The sequence below is a fragment of the Sphaeramia orbicularis genome, chromosome 7 (assembly GCF_902148855.1).
Source record: "Sphaeramia orbicularis chromosome 7, fSphaOr1.1, whole genome shotgun sequence".
NCBI lineage: Eukaryota > Metazoa > Chordata > Actinopteri > Kurtiformes > Apogonidae > Sphaeramia > Sphaeramia orbicularis.
Genome location: NC_043963.1, coordinates 11,660,715 through 11,683,487, shown reverse-complemented (window position 1 = coordinate 11,683,487; position 22,773 = coordinate 11,660,715). Strand labels below are relative to the sequence as shown.

At 36.2% G+C, this 22,773-nt stretch overlaps 1 protein-coding gene across 1 annotated transcript in view; it reads left to right on the top strand.

The window, feature by feature from the left end:
* The window catches only part of LOC115422987 (forkhead box protein J3-like), a 331,117-nt gene that overhangs the window by 30,191 nt on the left and 278,153 nt on the right, over positions 1-22,773 (top strand). The window contains exons 2-3 of the mRNA XM_030139653.1: positions 10,074-10,197; positions 12,007-12,520. Of these exons, the coding sequence (XP_029995513.1) occupies positions 12,152-12,520 (369 nt within the window). The 5' untranslated portion in view covers positions 10,074-10,197; positions 12,007-12,151. The remainder of the gene's footprint in view (positions 1-10,073; positions 10,198-12,006; positions 12,521-22,773) is intronic.

Sequence of the window (22,773 nt, the reverse complement as noted above, 5' to 3'; positions counted from 1 at the left end):
GTTCAATAATCTCCCATCTATGCATACAGTGTTTTCTATAGTAAACCGATAGCCTGAAGACAAGCAGGGATTGTGTACGAGCTGTCGTCTCCAACACCGATCCCTTTTTTTTTTTCTCCCCCGATACCACGCAGACCTCAGAGGCTGATGTGCAACACGGCAGATATAAGAAACAAAAGGCGCAGTGCTGAGGTTAGCCCAGTCACTGTGGGACCAGTTGACTGAGTCGACTAGGTAATTGGTTGCGTCTCTGCACCCAGCAGCCCCCCCCCCCCCCCCACCACCACCACCACCACCAACCATCCCTCTCTCCCCAGAAGCCAAGTCATGCCCCCTTTTCTTCTTCTTCTTCTTCTTTTTTTTTTCCTCCCTCCACTCTCCTCTTACTCATCACCCCGATGCCTCAACAAACTAGCGGTGCGAAGCTGCAGCGCGCCGCCGTGCAGCCAGCCCACGCTCCCAAAAAACTTCTCGACAACAACAGCCACGGCGGCGGGCGCAGCAGCAGGTCGGGCTTGTGGCAGGCTGATTTGCAGCTTGAGCCTCCTTTTTAATGAGGGGAAAATAAGTACTTGTTGTTTTGTGTCTTGCGTGTCACCACCCCCATCCCCACCTACCCACTACCACTGCTACGACTACCAGTGCTACTTTCCCTTCAGCGAAAAAAAAAAAAAAAAAAAGGTGCACTAATTAAGATGGCTTCCTGGGATTTGGAATATAAGGAGGGTGGGGAGGGGTGCGGTGGGGGGGGTTGGCTGGCTATGGCTTCTCCCTTAGTGGCAGGGCCTTGAGGAGGAGATGGGGGTGGGCAATAGTGTATCTCTTCTCTTCTATCTCTTCTCTCGGTTCCTCTTTCCTACTAGTGCTGCTGCTTTAGCTTGTTTGCTTGATGAGTCTGCTGCTAAACATTTGTTTTTTTTTGTTTTTTTTTTCCTCCCCCCCCCCGCTTGTAATTAAGTGAGATTTTTGCAGAAGCTAACTATTCCTCTTCTTTTTCCTCCTGGTGTGTTGGGCTCTCCAGGGGAATCGGTAGAAAAAGAGACAGAGGGGTTTGTGTTCCTCCTGGTAGGCAGACTCATTGAAGTTCTCCCACCTTGATTATATACACTGAGCATGAATGGGAAAAAAGCGTGGGCCAGTAGGCGCTTTGTTGTTGAAGGACACGCTAAGGTTACTGTATGTGGATGTAGATTTGTGTATCCTTAGGAGGCTGAATCCATCCACCATTGTTAACAGTTCCCTGGCAGCGTATAAAAGCTGAAATTGGCCCAATCTAAAAAGTTAGACTCTCGTTCTTGGAGACACAAATCTTTTTACTTACATTTCCCAAGAATGCAGGATTTTTATCTTCTGAGAGCGGCGAATACTAAACAAGGCTTCGTCGTCCTGTTCTTTGTTGAATCAGAGTCTCGTCTGAATGCAACATCTTCACTCCGATGATGAGTAACAGTTACATGACATTCTCAGTCTAGTAGTGACAAATCTACGAATGTTCTGTGACTGACTAAAAGTACAGAACAATTGGTGAGTAATTTCTCTTGCATGTTTTCTAAGCAGTGTTTCCCAAACTTTTGTCCTCTGGATTCTTATTTAAAAAAAAAAAAAAGATAAACTACTGCAGTTTCTTTGACAATAGGCCGAAAAGTGAATCTATGCATAAATGAATGTTTCTGATCATTTTACTGCCACATCTTTACTGATTTATTAGATTATATACAAGTTAAGTGTCTTTGAGTACTTAGAAAAGCACTATATAAGACTGATGTATTATTATTATCATTATTATCAAAAGCATTTCATTTGTGTGTTGTTAGATACGTCATGGTTTCAATCAAATAGGTGCATTCAGGTTGTATTCAGGGGTTTTTCTAGAAAAAATTACTAAGAGGGCGCCGCAGTCTGAAAAGACGCCAATTCGTGTCGTTTTGAACCGTCAGACGGTCTACCTACTATGTTTACGATAGTTTTGGAATAATTATATCGTTTTGGATGACCAGGCACATTGTCATTTGTTGTTACTGTGGTAGTTTCGCCAGGAAAAGATCGTTTTTGGAAAGATTGCATGTTGTGTAAGTACTGTGTTGCATGTAACTATAAGTGTACGGCGTAACTGTGAGCTCCGGGGTAAAAAAAAGAAAAACAAAAACGGAATTTCGGTAAGGGGGCGCTAGCTGAAAGTAAGAGGGCGCAGCGCCCCTGTTCCCTGGTTTAGAAAAACCCTTGGTATTAACAGGCTCACGTATTAACAGTAGAGCTTCACAATATCTCAAATTACAGAATCAGTGTGTGCAAATATATACTTGTACAATGAAAGTCACAACATTTTTGGGTGTTTAGTTTTTGTAAGTTATTGTAGAGCTGGGCCATATATTGACTTAATTCAATTAAATGAGGTTTTGCTTTTTGGACGTCATGAAAGAAGCCTAAATCACAAAGTATAGATTATTCCTCTGCAGACATTATGTGCTCAGCTAAAAATAGACATGTGTTGTAATGCATTAATGGTAAATGTGTTTATCTGGTTGTATGTGGCATGTACTTTTAGTAAAGACAGAGTATTTTTCATGTTTTCAGTTCATGGAGCCAATTAACAACCAATTAACACCATAAATTGTCCATAGCATGGAAAATGTGTATGTTCATTTATTTACATTTGACTTGACATAATCGGTGCATTTTCCTTGAAAACCGTATGAGTAGACCTAAATGGCAATTGCAATATTGATCAGAATAATTACAGAATGGATTATTTTATTTATTTATTTATTAAGTTTGCAAATTGTGCTGCTCTACCTATCAGTAAAATAAACAGTTAGATGGAGGTTTAGGGTTGCAAGGGGGGAAAAATGAGAGTAAGAAGATTTTAGTTTATATTGTGTATTTAGAGAATAATGTTGAAATACCATTTTAAGAAAAAAGTCGACTTTATTCTCACCAGGCTATATATATATATATATATATATATATATATATATATATATATATATATATATATATATACACACACATATACATATAAAATCTTACTCCATGTGGCCCTTTAAGGAGTGATATTTAGCTTTTTAAAATGGAATTATGCATTTTACAACATTTCCCTGTGGTCTATATAAACTGTAAATGTTATGTTTGGGTCTGAATTCTTCATTAATTCAACTCCACAGGTATATGTGCAAATGTTTTGACATAACTAGTTATAAAACATGCAAACATTTTTGCCAAAATGAATATAAAGATAGCTTTGCAGCACCTGGAGGGTTGAAATCCAAACTTTTATAAACTATTAGGGTCCAAATACACAAATCAGTGTACCAATGAGGAATAAATGTGGGTTTAGCAAAACATGACCCCTTTAAAAAAAAAACAAAACAAAACAAAAAAACAAGAAAAGTAAAATAAACAGTTAGATGGAGGTTTAGTATTGCAATGGGGAAAAAAATGAGAGTAAGAACATTGTAGTTTATATTTTGCATTTAGAGAATAATGTTGAAATACCATTTTAAGAAAAAAGCCGACTTTATTCTTACCAGGCTATATATTTAAAGTCTTACTCCATATGGCCCCTAAGGTCCTTTGCTCAATCAGATTGTATAGTCATGGAAAAAATTATTAGACCATCAAAAGTCATCAAAAGCAATGGTTATGCAATCCAGTACTAACGCCTGTGTGTATCATGTGACTAAAACAGACAGAAAAGAAAACATGGAATGCCTAAAAGCACTGTTTTTGTCAGTACAAGGCCATAGATATTGATGTAAGAACTGAAGTGATTTTGGTTATTATCAGGAAAAACATGGAAAATAGATATGAGCTCTGAAATTTGTTTCTTTTTTTTCATTTTGTTTATTTATTTATTTCTCTCATTTATTGATTTCTCTCTAAAACAGTTCCTGTCCACAACAACGCAGAGGTTCACATCACAGGCCTCACACTTCCACGGTGTTTCACTTTTCTGTCCATTTTTTGTATAAATCCTGTCACTGAAAAAATTCTTAGACCATCAGAAGTCATTACAAACAATGGTTATGCAATCCAGTACTAACTCCTGTGTGTGTCATGTGACTAAAACAGACAGAAAAGAAAACATGGAATGCCTAAAAGCACTGTTTTGTCAGTACAATACCATAGGTATTGATGTGAGAACTGAAGTGATTTTGGTTATTATCAAGAAAACCATGTTAAATGGATAGATGTCAGCTCTGAAATTAAACTACTATGAGCTATTTTTGTTGTTATCATTATATTTGTCCAAACAAATGTACCTTTAGTTGTACCAGGCATTAAAATGAAGAAGAAACTGAAGAAAACAAGGGGTGGTCTAATAATTTTTTCCATGACTGTATGTTACCAGTGTTAAAAGCAGAGACAGAGTAAATGGCCAGGTTGATTTATTGATGCAGATTATATCAGCTAAACTACACTTCTGTAGTTAATATTAAAGTGGAATCCTTGACTTTGAGGTAGGCCTTGTAATGATTATTACCCCGCCCCACGAAAGGGAGGCAAGTGGTATTGTTTTTGGTTCAGTTTGTTTGTTTGTTAACAATCTAGCAGCAACACTATTGGTTGAATTCATACTAAATTTGGTTTATAGATTACTAGTGATTACATTTTGGGAAAAGTAGGTCAGAATTAAAAATTTTTAATGGATTTTTTAAAATCTTTTTTTTGCCCCATTTACTTATAATGGGCGAAATTTGAAATGTCTGTAGCAGCAAAACTATAGGTTGAATTCATACTAAATTGGGTTTATAGATTGCCAGTGACCCAGAATAGAATAGAATAGTGATTATATTTTGGGAAAACTAGGTCAAAGTTCAAATTTGTTATGAATTTACTCATCATTTATACTTATACTTCCTTACAATTATATAGTTATAAATCCCATTTACTTATTTCACATGTGTATACAAATATCAATTTTGTTTCAATTTACTTCAAACTTGGCACATATATAGAGGCAATTGATATGGTGACATCAAGATAAGCTACAATACATGCGAGGGGCGGGGTTTGTTGTGCCTGGAACCATTTGTTATGTTGTTTCTGATCTATTTCTGATGTAGTGGCGTTAAAAAAATAACTGTCCAAGCATTTCTACTAAGCTAACATTAGCTTATTATCATTAATTTACAGAAAGCATTACATTACGGGTTTACAGCATCAGTGTTACAGGGATGGTGAGTTTATTTCTTTCTGTGTATTGCAGAAATGTGTCTGTCATACACTAAAGTATTCTGTTTTAGTCCGCTTTAACTTGCAGAGTTTGTGTAACATGTTGTTTTGCTGCAGCAGAACACATAATGACTACTGACGATGTAAGTGTGTATGCTGCCAGTCTACATTCACACTGTAGTGTCAGGAACATCTGGGCTTTTTACTTCATCTAGATGTTGTTAAAATGTCGTAACGTTGATCCAAAATAATGCAAAAATACAGAGTCTGAATATAAAAAGTCATCACACACACCTAAGCCTTTAGAAACCAGAGGAAACTAGAAGCACTCGGAGAGCGCAGACCTCCGCCAAGGCTGATCAGTGGCCCCCCCACCCCCGATCACCACCAAAATTTAATCACTTCTTCCTTATCACATTTCCAACAAACCCTGAAAATTTCATCCAAATCTGTCCATAACCTTTTGAGTTATGTTGCACACTAACGGACAGACAAACAAACAGACAAACAAACAAACAGACAAACAAACCCTGGCAAAAACATAACCTCCTTGGCGGAGGTAATTAGAGTAAAGGTTGTTATAGTTTGGGAGTATCTCGCCTACATTTTGTAAGAACTGAGAACTTGATGATTCAGATCATGGATCATAATTCTGCCCCTAAAAATCATCATCGTGCGAGTTTTGAGAGAACGCAATAACTCCTGGTAGAAATCATTCCCATTTTTATGACTAATATGAAGCTCAGTGATTCAGGTTTATGTAGGTGTTTATTACTTTATGACTTGGATGTTGGGTTTAACTGTTTCTAATAAAATGACAGATGGTTGATTTCTAACATTCATGAGATTTCAGTAGCTTTTGGCTTTTGTCAACTTGAAATCCAACACACTGAAGCATTGTAGGTGCAGTTACAGTTTTCTTTAAGATTGCCATGTCTCCTCCTATTTATTGTCATCCAAAAAACAGCCAAAGTTATTAATCTATAAATGTTGAACTTAAAATGACACTGGATCATGAATGTATTTTTCTCCATTTGGGCTCAATGTTAAATTGCATTGAGTAAATACAAAAATTCAGAGTAAAACATCTCAGTTTCCAGCTCTGCTCTTAAAAAACAAGATAAAAATAACTATAATCCAATCCTACATTACCTAAAAAAATTAATAGAATGAGCACTAAATATATTATTAAAGAAACGCTGCTTAATTCTAAATGAAAATAAAATGCATATGTTGTATTTCTGTGTGATGTTTCCATATAAGCCTTAAAGCTGTGGTTTAAATGATCCCATTTTGAGGTTTTTCATCGAACTTAGAATCTTATCCACACATAAAAAAACTGTTATGGAGACAAACAAATAAGAAACATGAATAAGAAACCTTGTAAGATTAAGAAAAGAAGCAAAACCATAAAAGAACTGAACAAAAAACATCTAGGACCGTGATGCAGTTTTTACAAGTTTCTGATTTTGCTGGTGATGTTTTTTTTTTTTTGTTGTGGTTGTTTTTAAGATTTTTTTTCGCCTTTATTTGATCCGTGAAATGGAGAAAAACACGAAATAAAAGGGAAAACTAGGAGAATGACAAGTAGTAAAGGGCCTCAGGTCTGAGTTGAACCCGATCCGCTGTGATAAGGCCTCAGACTACATGGGACCAGGTGAACCACCATGGCCCCCCAATGTTTGACAGTCTGAAATATGACAAATGTCAGCCCAGCCAGACTGGATAAATCAAACCGATTTGAGCTCCTACACTGGATCGGACTGGAAAAAACTGACTGAAGTTGAGGTTTCAGCGTCAACAGAGGTGGTGATGGTAATGGATAATTCGGCTGCGTTCACACTGCAGGTAGAAGTGGCCCAAATCGGACTTTTTTGTCCACATGTGGCAGTCTGAACAGCACAAATCAGACCCAGGCCTCTTTTATATGTGGTTCTGAATGGGATACATATGCGATTTCAGTCTGAAAAGTCATGTCGCAATTCGTCAGAACTATACGTCATTGAAATGCAACAGACGTTTCGGCAAGATCCATATTTACTTTGGTAAACACAGTGTGCTGCGTGTGACGTCAAGTCTTCTTTTGTACATGCAGGGTCACTTCAGGACTGTAGACTGTTCACACATGAGTCTGATGGCAGTCACATTTACATTAGAATGTAAACAATGCAAAAAAAATCCGATTTCAGCAAACAATCTGAATTAGCATTAAGACCTATAGTGTGAATGGAGCTGTGGTCTGTGTATTTTTTCTTGCTCCAAACCATCCTTATTACCCCACCCAATGAAGGGGAGGCCAGGGGTATTGTTTTTGGTTCGGTTTGTTTCTTTATTTGTTTGTTTGTCCAGACTCTAGCAGCAAAACTGTTGGTTGAATTCATACCAAATTGGGTTTATAGATTGCCAGTGACCCAGAATAGATCTGATTACGTTTTGGGAACACTAGGTCAAAGTTAAAATTTTTTAATGAATTTTTAAAATCTTTTTTCCCTGATTTACTTATAATGGGCAAAATTTCAAATGTCTGTAGCAGCAAAACTATCGGTGAATTCAAACCAAATTTTGTTTATAGATTGCCAGTGACCCACAATAGATGTGGTTACATTTTGGGAACAGAAGGTCAAACTTCCAATTTTTAATGAATTTTTAAAATCTGTTTTCTTCTCCCATTTGCTTATAATGGGCAAAATTTCAAATGTCTATAAAAACATCAATTTTGTTTCAATTTACTTCAATCTTGGCACATATATAGAGGCAATTGATATGCTGACATCAGCACATGCATAGACATGATGACATCAGCTGGATCGATACCAAAATAAGTTACAATATGTGCGAGGGGCGGGTTTGTTGTGCCTGGAACCACTTGTTTAAATTATTATCTTTGCTTCTAAAATGCCTCAGAAATGGTTTTTACATAATTTCTTTCAACACTGATTTTTTTTTTTTAAATCCATGACTATGATTTAAATGTTCTACCTGTAAATTTCCAAAATATTTTTTTGTGCTCTGACTGTAAAGAAATTTTTACCACAACTAGCCATCTACTTTCTTCACATCTCACTCAGGAAGACAAATCTCCCATTAAGCTTTAAGGAAATATTGAAGTTTATTGAAATATTGATGTAAAGATAACAACTTAAAATCTTAAAATGCAATGATATTTATCATAATTATTAGAAAATTATTAAAAAGTTATTATTGATTTGTATTGAAATGCCTGAATTTAACGTGTCTAAATACTTTTGTCCATATAGTGTATATTCTGAGAACACTAAAAGCCATCATATAACAGTTTTGGGAACAGTGGGCCAAGTTCCAATTTTTTAAATTTTTAAAATCTTTTCTTTTTTTCCCATCAATATTAGAAAAGCCAAATGGCCTCTGTGTGCGTGCATGTACGTGTGTCTTGCGATTCACACAAAATCCAGAAAGAGTTGACAGCTGCAGTTTGTCATACTTATGTATTTTTGGCCAAGGAACAGACTAGCAAAAACAGCAAGTTGATATGACCAGTATTTTGGGAGATATTAGTAATTTTGGAATACAAAATCATTCCAATCACGTTGCTATGGCCAGAACGCTTTGGCGGTGACTGCTGGACAAATGCTGTACAGCATGCATGTTTACACAAGAGCGTAAAAACTAGCACATCTAGAACCTGCTAGTTTACTTATAATAGGTGAAATCTCAAACGTCTGTTAGCAGCAAAACTATTGGTTGAATTCATACCAGATTGGGTTTATAGATTGCCAGTGACCCAGAATACATGTCATTACATTTGGGAAAAGTAGGTCAAAGTTTACATTTTTATGAATTTTGGAAACTTTTTTTTTTTTTCATTTACTTATAATGGGCAAAATTTTACATCTTATAAAATCATCAATTTTGCTTGAGTTTACTTCAAACTTGGCACATATCTAGAAGCAGTTGATATGCTGACATCAGCACATGCATAGACATGATGACATCAGCTGGATCGATGCCAAAATAAGCTACGATACATGTGAGGGGTTTGTTGTACCTGGCACCACTGCTTTAACAATCCATCATCTGTGGACCTCCAGTTAAAAGTGCACTCATCACAACAACAGAAACATTCAGTTCTATGAAAAACTTGGTTATTGTAGAAACTTGTTTTTAGTTTTTAATGCTTTAAATGCAAATTTGTTTTCGTGACCCAAATAAAATCAACAGCGATCCAGCTGTGGGTCGCCACCCAGGCTTTGGAAAATGGCTGTTTTAAAGGATTGCCTTTGTTTTGTCCTGAATCATGTGAAAACTATTTGCAAAAGCCCCCACTACCCAAAAAAAAAAAAAAAAAAAAAAAAAAAAAACAGTTCCTGCTCTCCTTACACGGGGCACATTTTTAAGTTCAGCACCGCTCTCTAAAAATAGCAACCAAATTAAAATGTGGAGGCTTCGTGAGTTTCTCATTGTTTGTGTGTGTCTGTGCAGGATCTGAGAGGCTGGGGGGGTGGAGAGGTGGGCATGGACTTGACAGGAGAGTGAGGCACGTCGAGAGTCAGAGAACAGGAACACGGGGTGGGGGGGTGGGGGGGGGGGTTACACAGGGAGGGAAAGGGGACGAGCCTTTCTGCTCCTCTAGAGGGTTGGAATTCCTCCCGTGCTGTTCCCCCCCATTTGGCAGGCACTTGTGAAAACAATTCCCCAGCTTTTAGTCACTCTGCAGATCCAATTGCCATTTCCACTTTGGAGGGAACGAGAGTGAGAGGCAATCCAGATAGACAGAACACTGAGAGGGAGAGAGAGAAGAGTTTTAATCGGGTTGGACAGATGCCGAGGCCAGTTGAGCGGTTGTGCGATATTAATATCTTATGAAGGCTGTCTGGCAGAGCGAGCTCACCGTCTTGTGTGGTTTTGTGTTTGTGCGTTTGCAGCAGCGGCCATCGCACTGGCTAAATGAAGAATTTGTGAACATGCACGAGGGAAGGGCTCATCCTTTCACTTCGGTGACTTCCCCAGATGCTTTGGCCCAAAGAAAGATGGAAAGGAATGGGAAGAGTAAGACCCTCCACTCACACATAGTAGCCCATGATGTTTGTTATTATTATAGTGTGATGATGTATTTTAAAAAAAGATGATGTGATTGTGTGATTGATGTGATGTGATTAAAGTTTTTTTTATCATGCACAGCTTATATTACAGTTAGGGATATAACGGTTACACTGGTCCACAACAAATTTATTGTTGAAGTTTTTTGAGCAGATTTAGGATAATTTTGGTGTGCTGAATCCAAAAATCACATTAATTTTGCTCAATCAGGTCAACTTTCTGAACTATGCTACATATTGGCTTTTTAACATTTTTGCTTACATTTATGGGCATTTTCACATCATAAGATACAAAATTCTTTCATATTTTTTGCAATAAACGACTTCTGAAGATTTTACTTTTGCCGATTTATGATGAATGGTTTTTTTAAATATTACAGGTGAATGAAATGGCTTGGACTAGAAGATCTTGCAAAAATAAGCCTGACATATTCTGCTACATCTGCGTTGAATACACCATTGTATCTAACAGGAATCAAGTGATCAAATTATTTTTTTTTCTCTTAAAACCTATTTTGGGTGAGAACTATATAAAAAATCAACTGATAAAGTCACAAAAATGTAATCAATTTTGTGAGAAGATCAAATTTTTCAAAATCAAATTAGCAAAAAAACCTGACATGACTGAGAAAAACAGATGTCATTTTTGGATTTAGCGGTGCAAAATGGTCCTAATTCAGTTGAAAAAACCTAGACAACTTGCAAAAAAAACATTTTTTTGTAACCCAGTGTAATATGATAATAAATGGTAATAAATCACTTAGAGATAAAAGTATTTGGGAACTGCCACAAAAGTAGCACTGGGTCTTTATGGGTTAAAGCACAGTCACCCAAAGCAAACACAAACAACAACAATCAAAGCTGGTCCCACATACAGGGTGGGGAAGCAAAATTTACAATAAACATTTAGTTGTTTTTTCTCAGCAGGCACTACGTCAATTGTTTTGAAACCAAACATATATTGATGTCATAATCATACCTAACACTATTATCCATACCTTTTCAGAAACATTTGCCCATATGAGTAATCAGGAAAGCAAACGTCAAAGAGTGTGTGATTTGCTGAATGCACTCGTCACACCAAAGGAGATTTCAAAAATAGTTGGAGTGTCCATAAAGACTGTTTATAATGTAAGAAGAGAATGACTATGAGCAAAACTATTACGAGAAAGTCTGGAAGATACTATTAAAGAAGAATGGGAGAAGTTGTCGCCCGAATATTTGAGGAACACTTGCACAAGTTTCAGGAAGCGTGTGAAGGCAGTTATTGAGAAAGAAGGAGGACACATAGAATAAAAACATTTTCTATTATGTCAATTTTCTTGTGGCAAATAAATTCTCATGATTTTCAATAAACTAATTGGTCATACACTGTCTTTCAATCCCTTCCTCAAAATGTTGTAAATTTTGCTTCCCCACCCTGTAAGCTTTTTATCAAAAAGACTAGATTCATGTCCTGTGGAAATCGCCAACATTTTGATAAATAACTGTAATTTAATCACATAGCGTCATTATTATATGTAACTCTTTGCTTCCCAACACTGATTACACTAGTGCATAATCAGTCATATTAGTCTTTTTTCACAAGAACATGTAAGAACCGTGCCAGTTGTTTAGTTTTCCATTATGCAGTCGGCACAGTTCACTGTATATGGAAAATAATGTGCATGTTAACATGTGTGCGTCTCTGCCAAGTGTGCTTTCTGCTCCAGCTGAAGGAGATGAATAGGCGTAGTAAACAGACCTCCTGCTCTTCCAGACTTGAGCCAAGACTACTGCACGACACCCATTCAGTGAGCCGGCTGGAGACCCCCCCTTCCCCGCCCCCCCGCTCGCCAAGCCACCGAACCTCACGTCGCTTCCCCTTTGACCTTTTTTTTTTTTTTTTTTGGCCTCCGAGCGCCATGACCTCGGAGCTGGAAAGCAGTCTGACCTCCATGGACTGGCTCCCGCAGCTGAGCATGAGGGCGGCCATCCAGAAAGCCGACGCGGGACACCATCACCACGGGCACCATCATCACCACGGACACCATCACCACGGACACCATCACGGACACGGGCCTGGCAAGAAAATCTCCCATCTGGACCCGGCGACGACGCTGGACCAGGAGGAAGCAGCACAACACAGGGATGGAAAACCGCCGTACAGCTACGCCAGCCTCATAACGTTCGCCATCAACGGCTCGCCGCGCAAACGGATGACCCTCAGCGAGATCTACCAGTGGATCTGTGACAACTTCCCTTATTACAGAGAGGCAGGCAGCGGCTGGAAGGTAAGAGATGACAAGAAACAGTTTATGAGGCTCATTATGGGCAGGGCTGTGCAATAATGACCAGAGTGATGAAGGCGATTTCATATCTGCATAACAGTGCATATCACACACGCACATCGAAATTCAGCGAATAAATAGTTAACTTAAAATGGCACCACGGAAAGATCTTTTATCTTATGACATTCTGAATATGCTTGACAAATAATTTTCTCATATTTAATTATTTTTTTCATTCGGCTCTTAAAGCTGCAGTGTTTGATTTTATTTTATTTTATTTTTTTTTATACAGTTCCCTTTTTGCATATTTTACTTTTAAATCAAATGTGTTCTGAGAGGACGTTCAACCTCTGCATGCTGCTCACTGCTGGTGTTTTCAGGCTCTGTGGTGAAGATTTTGCTGAATCACAGGTGTTTTCAGACAAGTAGGAGGGCTTAATATGTGATTGACAGCTGTAGTAACCAATCGTCGGTGTGTTTTTGATATGAAGCAACCTGGATGCACTTCTACTGCTTTTATTCCATGTGTTGACACAGAAGCTTGGGAAAGTGGCTTTACTTTTCCATAAACAGTCAGTATGTTTACATGCACAGCAGCTCAATTAATACAAGGATATATTGTTGAAATCATGTTGCCTCCATGCGATATGCACACTTAACCCATAAAGACCTGAAGACCCACCACTGACCAGAACCATCTACTGATATAAACTGTTTAGATCCATTAATCCTATCAATACATGTAAATAATAAATGGTGTTAAATGCAGTTTGTCATCATTTCATGGTCATCAGATATGACCCATCTGGATGTTCAGAGGCTCCGTAGTTACCATGGAAACACCATCATCTTCTACAACATTGATTCACCAGTAAAACCCATAGAGTTGGATTAATGACAGTGCATGGAGACACTTCTTTTTGTGTTTAGTTAATGATATTTTTGCTGAAAAAGTAATTTTTTCCTCATGTTTTTTTCTGTTTTGATGTAATAATAACCTTTGAATTTACTGAGTTTTTATGAACATCTACTTCAGGGGTGTCAAAGTCATTGTAGTTAAGGGGCCGCATTCAGCTAAATTTGATCTGAAGTGGGCCGAACCAGTAAAATAATAACATAATAATATATAAATAATGTCAACTCCAAACTTTTCTCTATGTTTTAGAGCAAAAAAAAAGTAAATTTGCAATATATAAAGGTTTGCATCTACAAACTGTCCTTTCAAAAGATGTGAATAACATGAACAAACTGAAAAAATAAGTGTAATTTTAACACAATTCTGCCTCAGTTTATCATTTACACATGTACATTATAACTTACAGATCACAGTGGATCTACAAATACACAAAACATTTAGAAACAGGCAGAATATTGTTAAAATTATACTTACTTCTCTTAAGACATTTCAGGTTGTTCATATTTGTTCAGGTTATTCACATTTTTTGCAAAATTATACTTTGTTATAGAGTAAATACATGAAAATATTTACATTTACAAAGAGAAAAAATTGGACTTGTCATTATTTCTCTTATGATAGTGTTTCACTGGTCCTGCCCACTTGAGATTGAATTGGTCTGAATGTGGAACCTGAACTAAAAGGATTGTTAATATCTTTGTGTAATTTTTACATTTCACAAGTTCATCTCAAGGGCCGGACTGGACCCTTTGATGGGCCGGATTTGGCCCCCGGGCTGCATGTTTGACACCTGTGATCTAGATGATCACCAAATTAAATGTAGCAAAATACATGATTTAGCCTGAAAAAACTTAAAATAAAGAGGACAATGTTACAATAAATGGTGATGCATCACTTACGAAGGGTTAAATATTGAGAAAAATTCATTTGGGAACCGACACAAAAGTAGCACTGGGTCTTTATGGGTTAACTTACACTGTCACAGACCACAACTATTGTTGATTGTGAGCCATCAACTAGCATGACAATGGACAACACTGCAAAATTTAAAATGTCTTTCAAAAGTCTTTTAAAGTCCAGTTTTAGTTAGACTAAAGCAATAATTCATTTTTTTTCATTGTCATGTAAACCCACTGACTGTCTTTATATTTAGTCATTTTGATTTGGACAGATAGGAGAGAGCTGTAGAAGGAAGGTGTGCATTTGTCTCTAGTGGGAATCATTTCAATGTAACACAAAACAATGGATTACCCGATAGCAGAAGCTTCATTCATACAGTCGTGGAAAAAATTATTAGACCATCAAAAGTCATCAAAAACAATGGTTATGCAATCAATACTAACTCCTGTGTGTATCATGTGACTAAAACAGACACAAAAGAAAACATGGAATGCCTAAAAGCACTGTTTTTGTCAGTACAATGCCATAGATATTGATGTAAGAACTGAAGTGATTTTGGTTATTATCAAGAAAACCATGGAAAATGGATAGATATCAGCTCTGAAATTAAACTACTATGAGCTATTATTGTTGTTATCATTATATTTGCGCAAACAAATGTACCTTTAGTTGTACCAGGCATTAAAATGAACAAGAAATTGAAGAAAACAAGGGGTGGTCTAATAATTTTTTCCACGACTGTGTAAAACCAAATTATGATGAGAAAACAGCAAAGGTAAGACTACATTTATGATCACTGCTTCATAATACGACCTTTAGTTTTGCTTTTCTTTGCCGTGTTCAGTGAGTTTTATCAGTAGAGAAATACTACTTGTACTGTCGGATCTGCTTAGTGTTAGCTTAGCGCTGTAAAGTCTGTCTCATTGGTCTGTTGTTTTATTGAATTATTCATGACATACACTGGTTTCAGACTCTTAGCCTGTGTGATACGTTTGCTCATTTAAGTGCTCGTTGTTTGGATTGTGTTTTGTTTTCGGAAAATTGGTTTTGTCGAGCTTTTAGCTGACGTTCTTCTGGTTACGTGGATGTATAGAATGTGTATATCGCTACAAGTGTCTGGTAGGGTTACCATGGCAACACAAAGAGAACTGTGATTACTGTGGGCATCTGGGTTTAACGGGCTACCTAAAAATAAAAGCAATATTATTATATATAATTCAGTTAAGCAAAGTTTCCATGTATAATATAATAGATTGATTTGTAAAGTACAATTTTCTGGTTCTTATCAGGCTTTTCAGACTCAGACTATAGTCATGTGACAGAGGTTGTCACTCATTAAGGTACAAGTTTCTGTTTTTTTTTTTTTTTCTTTAAACATATTTATCATTTTTTGGTGCAGATTTATGCTGCATTGAATGTTTGAATATTCAATTTCAGAGGCATTAACCCACAAAGACCCAGTGCTACTTTTATGGTATTTCCCAAATGATTTTTTTCTCTATATTTAGCCATTCTTAAGTGATTTGTCACCATTTATCATCAAATAATCCTCTGTATTTAGCATTTTTCCAGTAAAAATCTGATATTTTCCAATAATTGATGGTCTGATTGTGTAGATGTTCATAAAAGCTCAGATTAAAGGTGACAGTTATTACATCAAAAACTGAGAAAACTGATTTAAAAACTAACATTTTCATCAAAATGTATCATTAAATGAACATAAAACAAGTGTCTCCATCCACTGTCATTGATTCAACTCCATGGGTTTTACTGGTGAATCAATGTTGTAGAAGGTGACGGTGTTTCCACGGTAACAACGGAACCTGTGAACGTCCAAATGGGTCATATCTGATGACCATGAAAAGATGATAAACTGCATTTTACACCAATTATTTAAATGTATTCATAGGATTAATGGATCCACAGGTTTTAAACATTTTAGATCAGCAGATGAATTTGGTCGCTGGTGTATATTTGGGTCTTTATGGGATAAGCATGTCCCATTCTTCCCACTCCCTCACCCCTCCATCCCTGGCCCTACAAGACATAGTTGATGATAGTAATAAAAAATACCAAAGTACTCAGAACAAAAAACGTAAAATAGAAAAAAAGAATAAAAGAATAAAAAAAAAAAAAATGCATAAAATAAATAAATAAATAAATAAATAAAAAAGCAAAGAAAGAAAAAAAATAGCCTAATAGTAGATATGGACATGTAGTTTTATTAATATTATTGCAGAATGCACATGTATATATAGCATGACAAACCGGAAAAAGAAAAAAAAAGTGTGTATTGGAAAACTGCACTAAAAGCACTCTTAATTTTTTTTTTTTTTTAAGTATTTAATGGAGCCCCATACTACTTGAAATTTCGATGGCTGACCTCTCAAATTGTATTTAATGTTCTCTAAATTTAAAAAAGCACAAGCTCACTAAACCGTGAGGATAGTTTTTGTCCTCATCGTTTTCAGAGTGACCCCGGTCAACGTCATGTTTAGTCTCCTTCATATTTGTTTTAACTTCACACAAATTTCCTGTCTGCACCCACATATAAGACAAATCATCAACTAAATGACAACAATTATTACTGTAAAGTCTGTAAAAACAATAGTTTACAGTATTAACCCTCCGGTATCCCGTCCATCAAGGCCCTTACTAAGCACCAAGTGTGCCATTTTGACACACTTGTGGAATAATGTCAAAAAAATTTTCATACAGTTTGTTTTTAATTCTTTTACCCTTTTTTCTATTTCATCAACTTGAGCTATAAATAAAAATACCAAATACTCAATAATTGTCACATTTTTTTTTAACCCTTTAAATGCTGTGTTTGCAATGTAAACAAACCATTTTTTAAAATGCAAAAAACACACAAAATTTTTTTTTTTTCAATATGCTACATAAAAAGTGGATCACATATTATTTGATTTTTGCAGCCAGGCATATGTTGGTGATTAACTCCAACATTGGTTAATTTGCATGATTATTTTTGGCGCTAGGTCAAATGCTCAAAAATACTAGCATCTGTCACCAAGTGTGCCAAAATGGCACACCTATAAATCAAACTATTAAATATTATATATGGATTTATTTTTCTGCTCTAATTTGGTTTTATTTTTGTAAATCAAGGTCAGCCCTAATCATACATATCAAATAATCATTCATTTTACATTTTTTTAACCTTTTAAACCATCTCTTTTCATCATGATGTCACTACATTTTTTGATGCAAAAAACACAAAATATGTTTTTTTTTTTTTTTTTCCAAAATACTACATAAAAATTGGATTACATATTATTTGATTTTTGCAGCCTGGCATATGTCAATGATTAACAACAACATTAACAACGTTAATAAATTAATTTAGACCCTCACCTCTCAAATGAAGCCCAGATATCAGTAAAAGCAGGATTTATGCCTTAATGGCTTTGGGATCAAAAACAGTGGTTATAATGGAAGAAATAGTGTGTTTTAGGCACACTTGGGAGACAGATGCTAGTTTTGTAATTTTCTTTTGTTTACAATGTGCACATTTTAGTTGGGGGCCAGAATTTTAAAGATCATGCACAAATGAACAACTTTTGACTTCTAACCTTATTTAAATTGTGAAAAATAATGTGAAGTTTTTTAACATGAAGTGCGAAGTGTGCCTAAAAAGCGCACCCGGATACCGGAGGGTTAAACATGTGTGATGTGTTTATCGACTGACTTAATGTCTATGTGCTGTCATGGTTGCTGTTTAATGTTGTGTCCTATGAATGGGAATCATTGTTGATTTGCTTTTATACTAAAAAAAGAGCATTTTCTTTCATTCCTATCAGTGACGGCGCTGACAATAACCTCATATTTACTTGAAATGACTGAAAGAAGCACAACTTTGATGCACAGACTGTGTTTTTTGTGAAATGACTGAGCTGATTATGCCACATTTTAGTATCAATAGTCAGTCTACATTCAGGCTCAAGTCTGATTTATTTTAGTTTTTATGTCATAAAAGTGTGAGCTCCACAGATCACATGCACTCTGCTCTTTTCACTTCTGCCTTGAACCACTTCCATATGTGTCTTAAGTTTGACAGAGCGGTCACATGTGATTTGTACGTCGCTCTGGATCAGCGTTCGTCACCGTTCAGTGTTAGATGAACTCACCCAGGGGAAGCTCAGAGTGTTTTCATTCTGTTTCTCCTCATCCTCATTATCATCTATTCATTCGTTTGCTCATCAGCTCATAAGTACAATTTTAAACGGTGACGTCAGTTGCTGAGTGCTGTTTCTGTTATTTTTATAGTTTTTGCAAATTATGACTATGATAAGAGTTGGTTTGTCCACTTGAAATAAACAAACTTACACAAGTGTAAATACGTATATAGGTAAATGCTGTATTTAAATTACAACTTGGCTGATGCTTATAGTACATGTTCAAATTTCTGTTGATTTATTTTTTATTTTTACCTCCGCCAAGGAGGTTATGTTTTTGCTGGTGTTGGTTTGTCTGTCTGTCTGTCTGTCCGTGTGCAAGATAACTCAAAAAGTTATGGACGGATTTGGATGAAAATTTCAGGAAATGTTGATACTGGCACAAGGAACAAATGATTACATTTTGGTTGTGATCTGGGGGGAGCACTGATCGGCCTTGGTGGAGGTCTGCGCTGTCCGAGTGCTTTTCTAGTTTTTCTGATTTATCCCTCTTTTGTGAAATCCTCATGATATAAATATAACTTATCTCTGTCAGACTTTCATTGTATTATCATTAAATGAGCAGAAATTCTCACGTGCCTCATTTCAGTCTCATTTTTTTAAAAGGATAGTTGTAGATTTAAGCATTTTCATTACGTAGTTTTACTTTTTTCACTCTAAAACATGGTGAAAGTTTGGAGTTGACATTATTTGTAGGTTATTACTCCACCCCCCGAAGGGGAGGCAAGTGGTATTGTTTTTGGTTTGGTTTGTTTGTTTGTTTATTTGTTAAAGGTCTAGCAGCGAAACTATTGGTGGAATTCATACCAAATTAGGTTTATAGATTGCCAGTGACCCATAATAGATGTGATTACATTTTGGGAAAAGTAGGTCAAAGTTCAAATTTTTTATGAATTTTTAAAATATTTTTTTGTCTTCAATTTACTTATATTGGGAGAAATTTCGCATATCTGTAAAAACTAGGGATGTCTGATAATATCAGCCCACCGATATTATCAGCCTGATATTGGCATAAAAATGTAATATCGGTGAATATTGTTATCGTTTTTTTGTCATTAAAACTGATAAAATAATGCCTTGATTTCACCGGCATTTACCAACGTGTAAATGAAGCATTGTTTGTAGCTGACAGAAATGTGCAGTTTTCAAAACTGTACAGTAGAGTTGCCACACTGTAATAGACTCATGGAGGGAGGGAGAGAAAATAAATAAATATGGCATTTTTTCCACAACTTAAGTTGAAGTACGTATTCTTTGCACAGACAGTGTTTACATTTTAAAAGCCTTGTTGCATTTGAGAATGCATCCAATGGGGCATCACAATAAAATTAGGCCTGATGTGTTAATTCCATGACAGGAGATATGTGATGTTACCTAAAATTAGTTTAATATCCCACATACAGGGTGGGGAAGCAAAATTTACAATATTTTGAGGCAGGGATTGAAAGACAGTGTATGACCAATTAGTTTATTGAAAGTCATGAGAATTTATTTGCCACAAGAAAATTTCCATAATAGAAAATGTTTTTATTCTATGTGTCCTCCTTCTTTCTCAATAACTGCCTTCACACACTTCCTGAAACTTGCGCAAGTGTTCCTCAAATATTCAGGCGACAACTTCTCCCATTCTTCTTTAATAGTATCTTCCAGACTTTCTCGTAATAGTTTTGTTCATAGTCATTCTCTTCTTTCCATTATAAACAGTCTTTATGGACACTCCAACTATTTTTGAAATCTCCTTTGGTGTGACGAGTGCATTCAGCAAATCACACACTCTTTGACGTTTGCTTTCCTGATTACTCATATGGGCAAAAGTTTCTGAAAAGGTATGGATAATAGTGTTAGGTATGATTATGACATCAATATATGTTTGGTTTCAAAACAATTGACGTAGTGCCTGCTGAGAAAAAAACAACTAAATGTTCATTGTAAATTTTGCTTCCCCACCCTGTAGATCGGCAGCGGTATCGGTAGATATCAGAATCGGAAATTAAGCGTTGGACAATATCGGCATATCTGTTTTAGGCAAAAAAGCCAATATCGGACATCCCTAATAAAAACATTAATTTTGTTTCAATTTACTTCAAACTTGGCACATATATAGTGGCAACTGATATGCTGATATCAACACATGCGTACATATGATGACATCAGCTGGATCGATGCCAAAATAAGCTACAATACATGTGAGGGGTGGGGTTTGTTGTGCCTGGAACCACTTGTTACCTTGTTACATGATCTATTTCTCACGTAGTGGCGTTAAATAAATAACTGTCCAAGCATTTCTACTCAGCTAACATTAGTTTATTGGTATTAATTTACAGAAAGTATTACATTATGGGTTTACAGCATCAGTGTTCCTGGGATGGTATATATAGAGGCAACTGATATGCTGACATCATCACATGCATAGATATGATGACATCAGCTGGATCGATGCCAAAATTAGCTACAATACGTATGAGGGGTTTGTTGTGCCTGGCACCACTTGTTAAATCTGCTTTAAGTGTCTATCATCTGTGGACCTCTAGTTAAAAGTGCACTCATCACAACAACAGAAACATTCAGTTCGATGAAAAACTTGGTTGTTGTTGAAACTTGTTTTTAGTTTTTAATGCTTTAAATGCAAATTCGTTTTCGTGACCCAAATAAAATCATCAGCGATCCAGCTGTGGGTCGCCACCCAGGCTTTGGCAAATGGATGTTTGAAAGGATTGCCTTTGTTTTGTCCTGAATCATGTGAAAACTATTTGCAAAAGCCCCCACTACCCAAAAACAAACAAACCAACAAACAAACAAAAAAAACAGTTCCTGCTCTCCTTACACGGGGCACATTTTTAAGTTCAGCACAGTTCAGGTGTGATTACATTTTGGGAAAAGTAGGTCAAAGTTCAAATTTCGAATGAATTTTTAAAGTCTGTGGTCTGCAGTCTGTGGATTAGAATCCGCAGATTTGGCCAGTTTTTTCTGTTTTGAACAACGACAAAAAATTACGAAGATATGGTCAGAAATATAACACCCCCCCACTTCATTTTCATACTTTTACTCATGTTTGTTTGCTTCGAGTTCAAACCATCATGTCTCCGGTTGTATTTGCTCTATCAAAATGAAATAAAATGTGGGAGAGTGTTTCAAGTCCGCACTTTCGAATGCAGCTGTCCCCAGTGGTCTACGTGACCGACTTCTGACGCTACGACATGTTGAAAATGTCATGTGATTGATTCACGGGGCTGTGGCTGTGAGCCCCTAAGGCAGGGGTGTCAAACTCATTTTCTTCCAGGGGCCACATTCAGCTCAATTTGATCTCCAGTGGGCCGGACCAGTCAAATAATAACATAATAACCTATAAATAATGACAACTCCAAATTTTTTATTTGCAAAAAATAACATTAAATGATGAAAACATTTATATTTTACAAACTATCCAAACAAAAAAAGATGTGAATAACCCGAAAAAACTGAAACTTCTGAAGAAAAATATGAAGAAATAATAATAAGAAAAATCTGATCAATATTATGCCTCAACTTATGATTAATACATGTGCTTACAGATCAGATCTACCAAGACACAAAACAGGCAGAATATTGTTAAAATTGCACTGATTTTTCTTTAGATATTTCAGGTTGTTCATATTTGTTCAGGTTATTGACGATTTAATAATAATAATAATAATAATAATAATACATCGGTTTTATATAGCGCTTTTCTAAGTACTCAAAGACGCTTATTATTATTATTATTATTATTATTATTATTATTATTATTATTATCCTTATTATTAAAGGATATCAGAATTTAATGTTCTTTGCAGTAAATGAAAGAGAAAAAAATGATGTTGCCATTATTTATAGGCATGATGTCTTTTTTTTTTTTTCCACATGAAACCAAGAAGAACATTTGGAGTCATTACTTCTAGGTTATTATACTATTAGTTTCCAGTTTGATGCCCTTGACTGTTAATATCTTCTGCACTTTGCAAATTCATCCCGCGGGCCAGATTGGAACCTTTGGTGGGCCGGTTTTGGCCCCCCGGCCGCATGTTTGACACCTGTGCCCTAAGGGTTAAATCCAACCCCTAGTGGACATACACGGAACTGCATATTCTGACACATGGGAATTAGCTTCACTTCTCAGGCCCGGAGGTCGACATCCCCACAACAGACAAACCCACACCCTTTTTTTTTTAAACTTGTCTGTAATTATATAATAACACCAGCAGACGTGTGTAGCTGTAGTTCTTTAG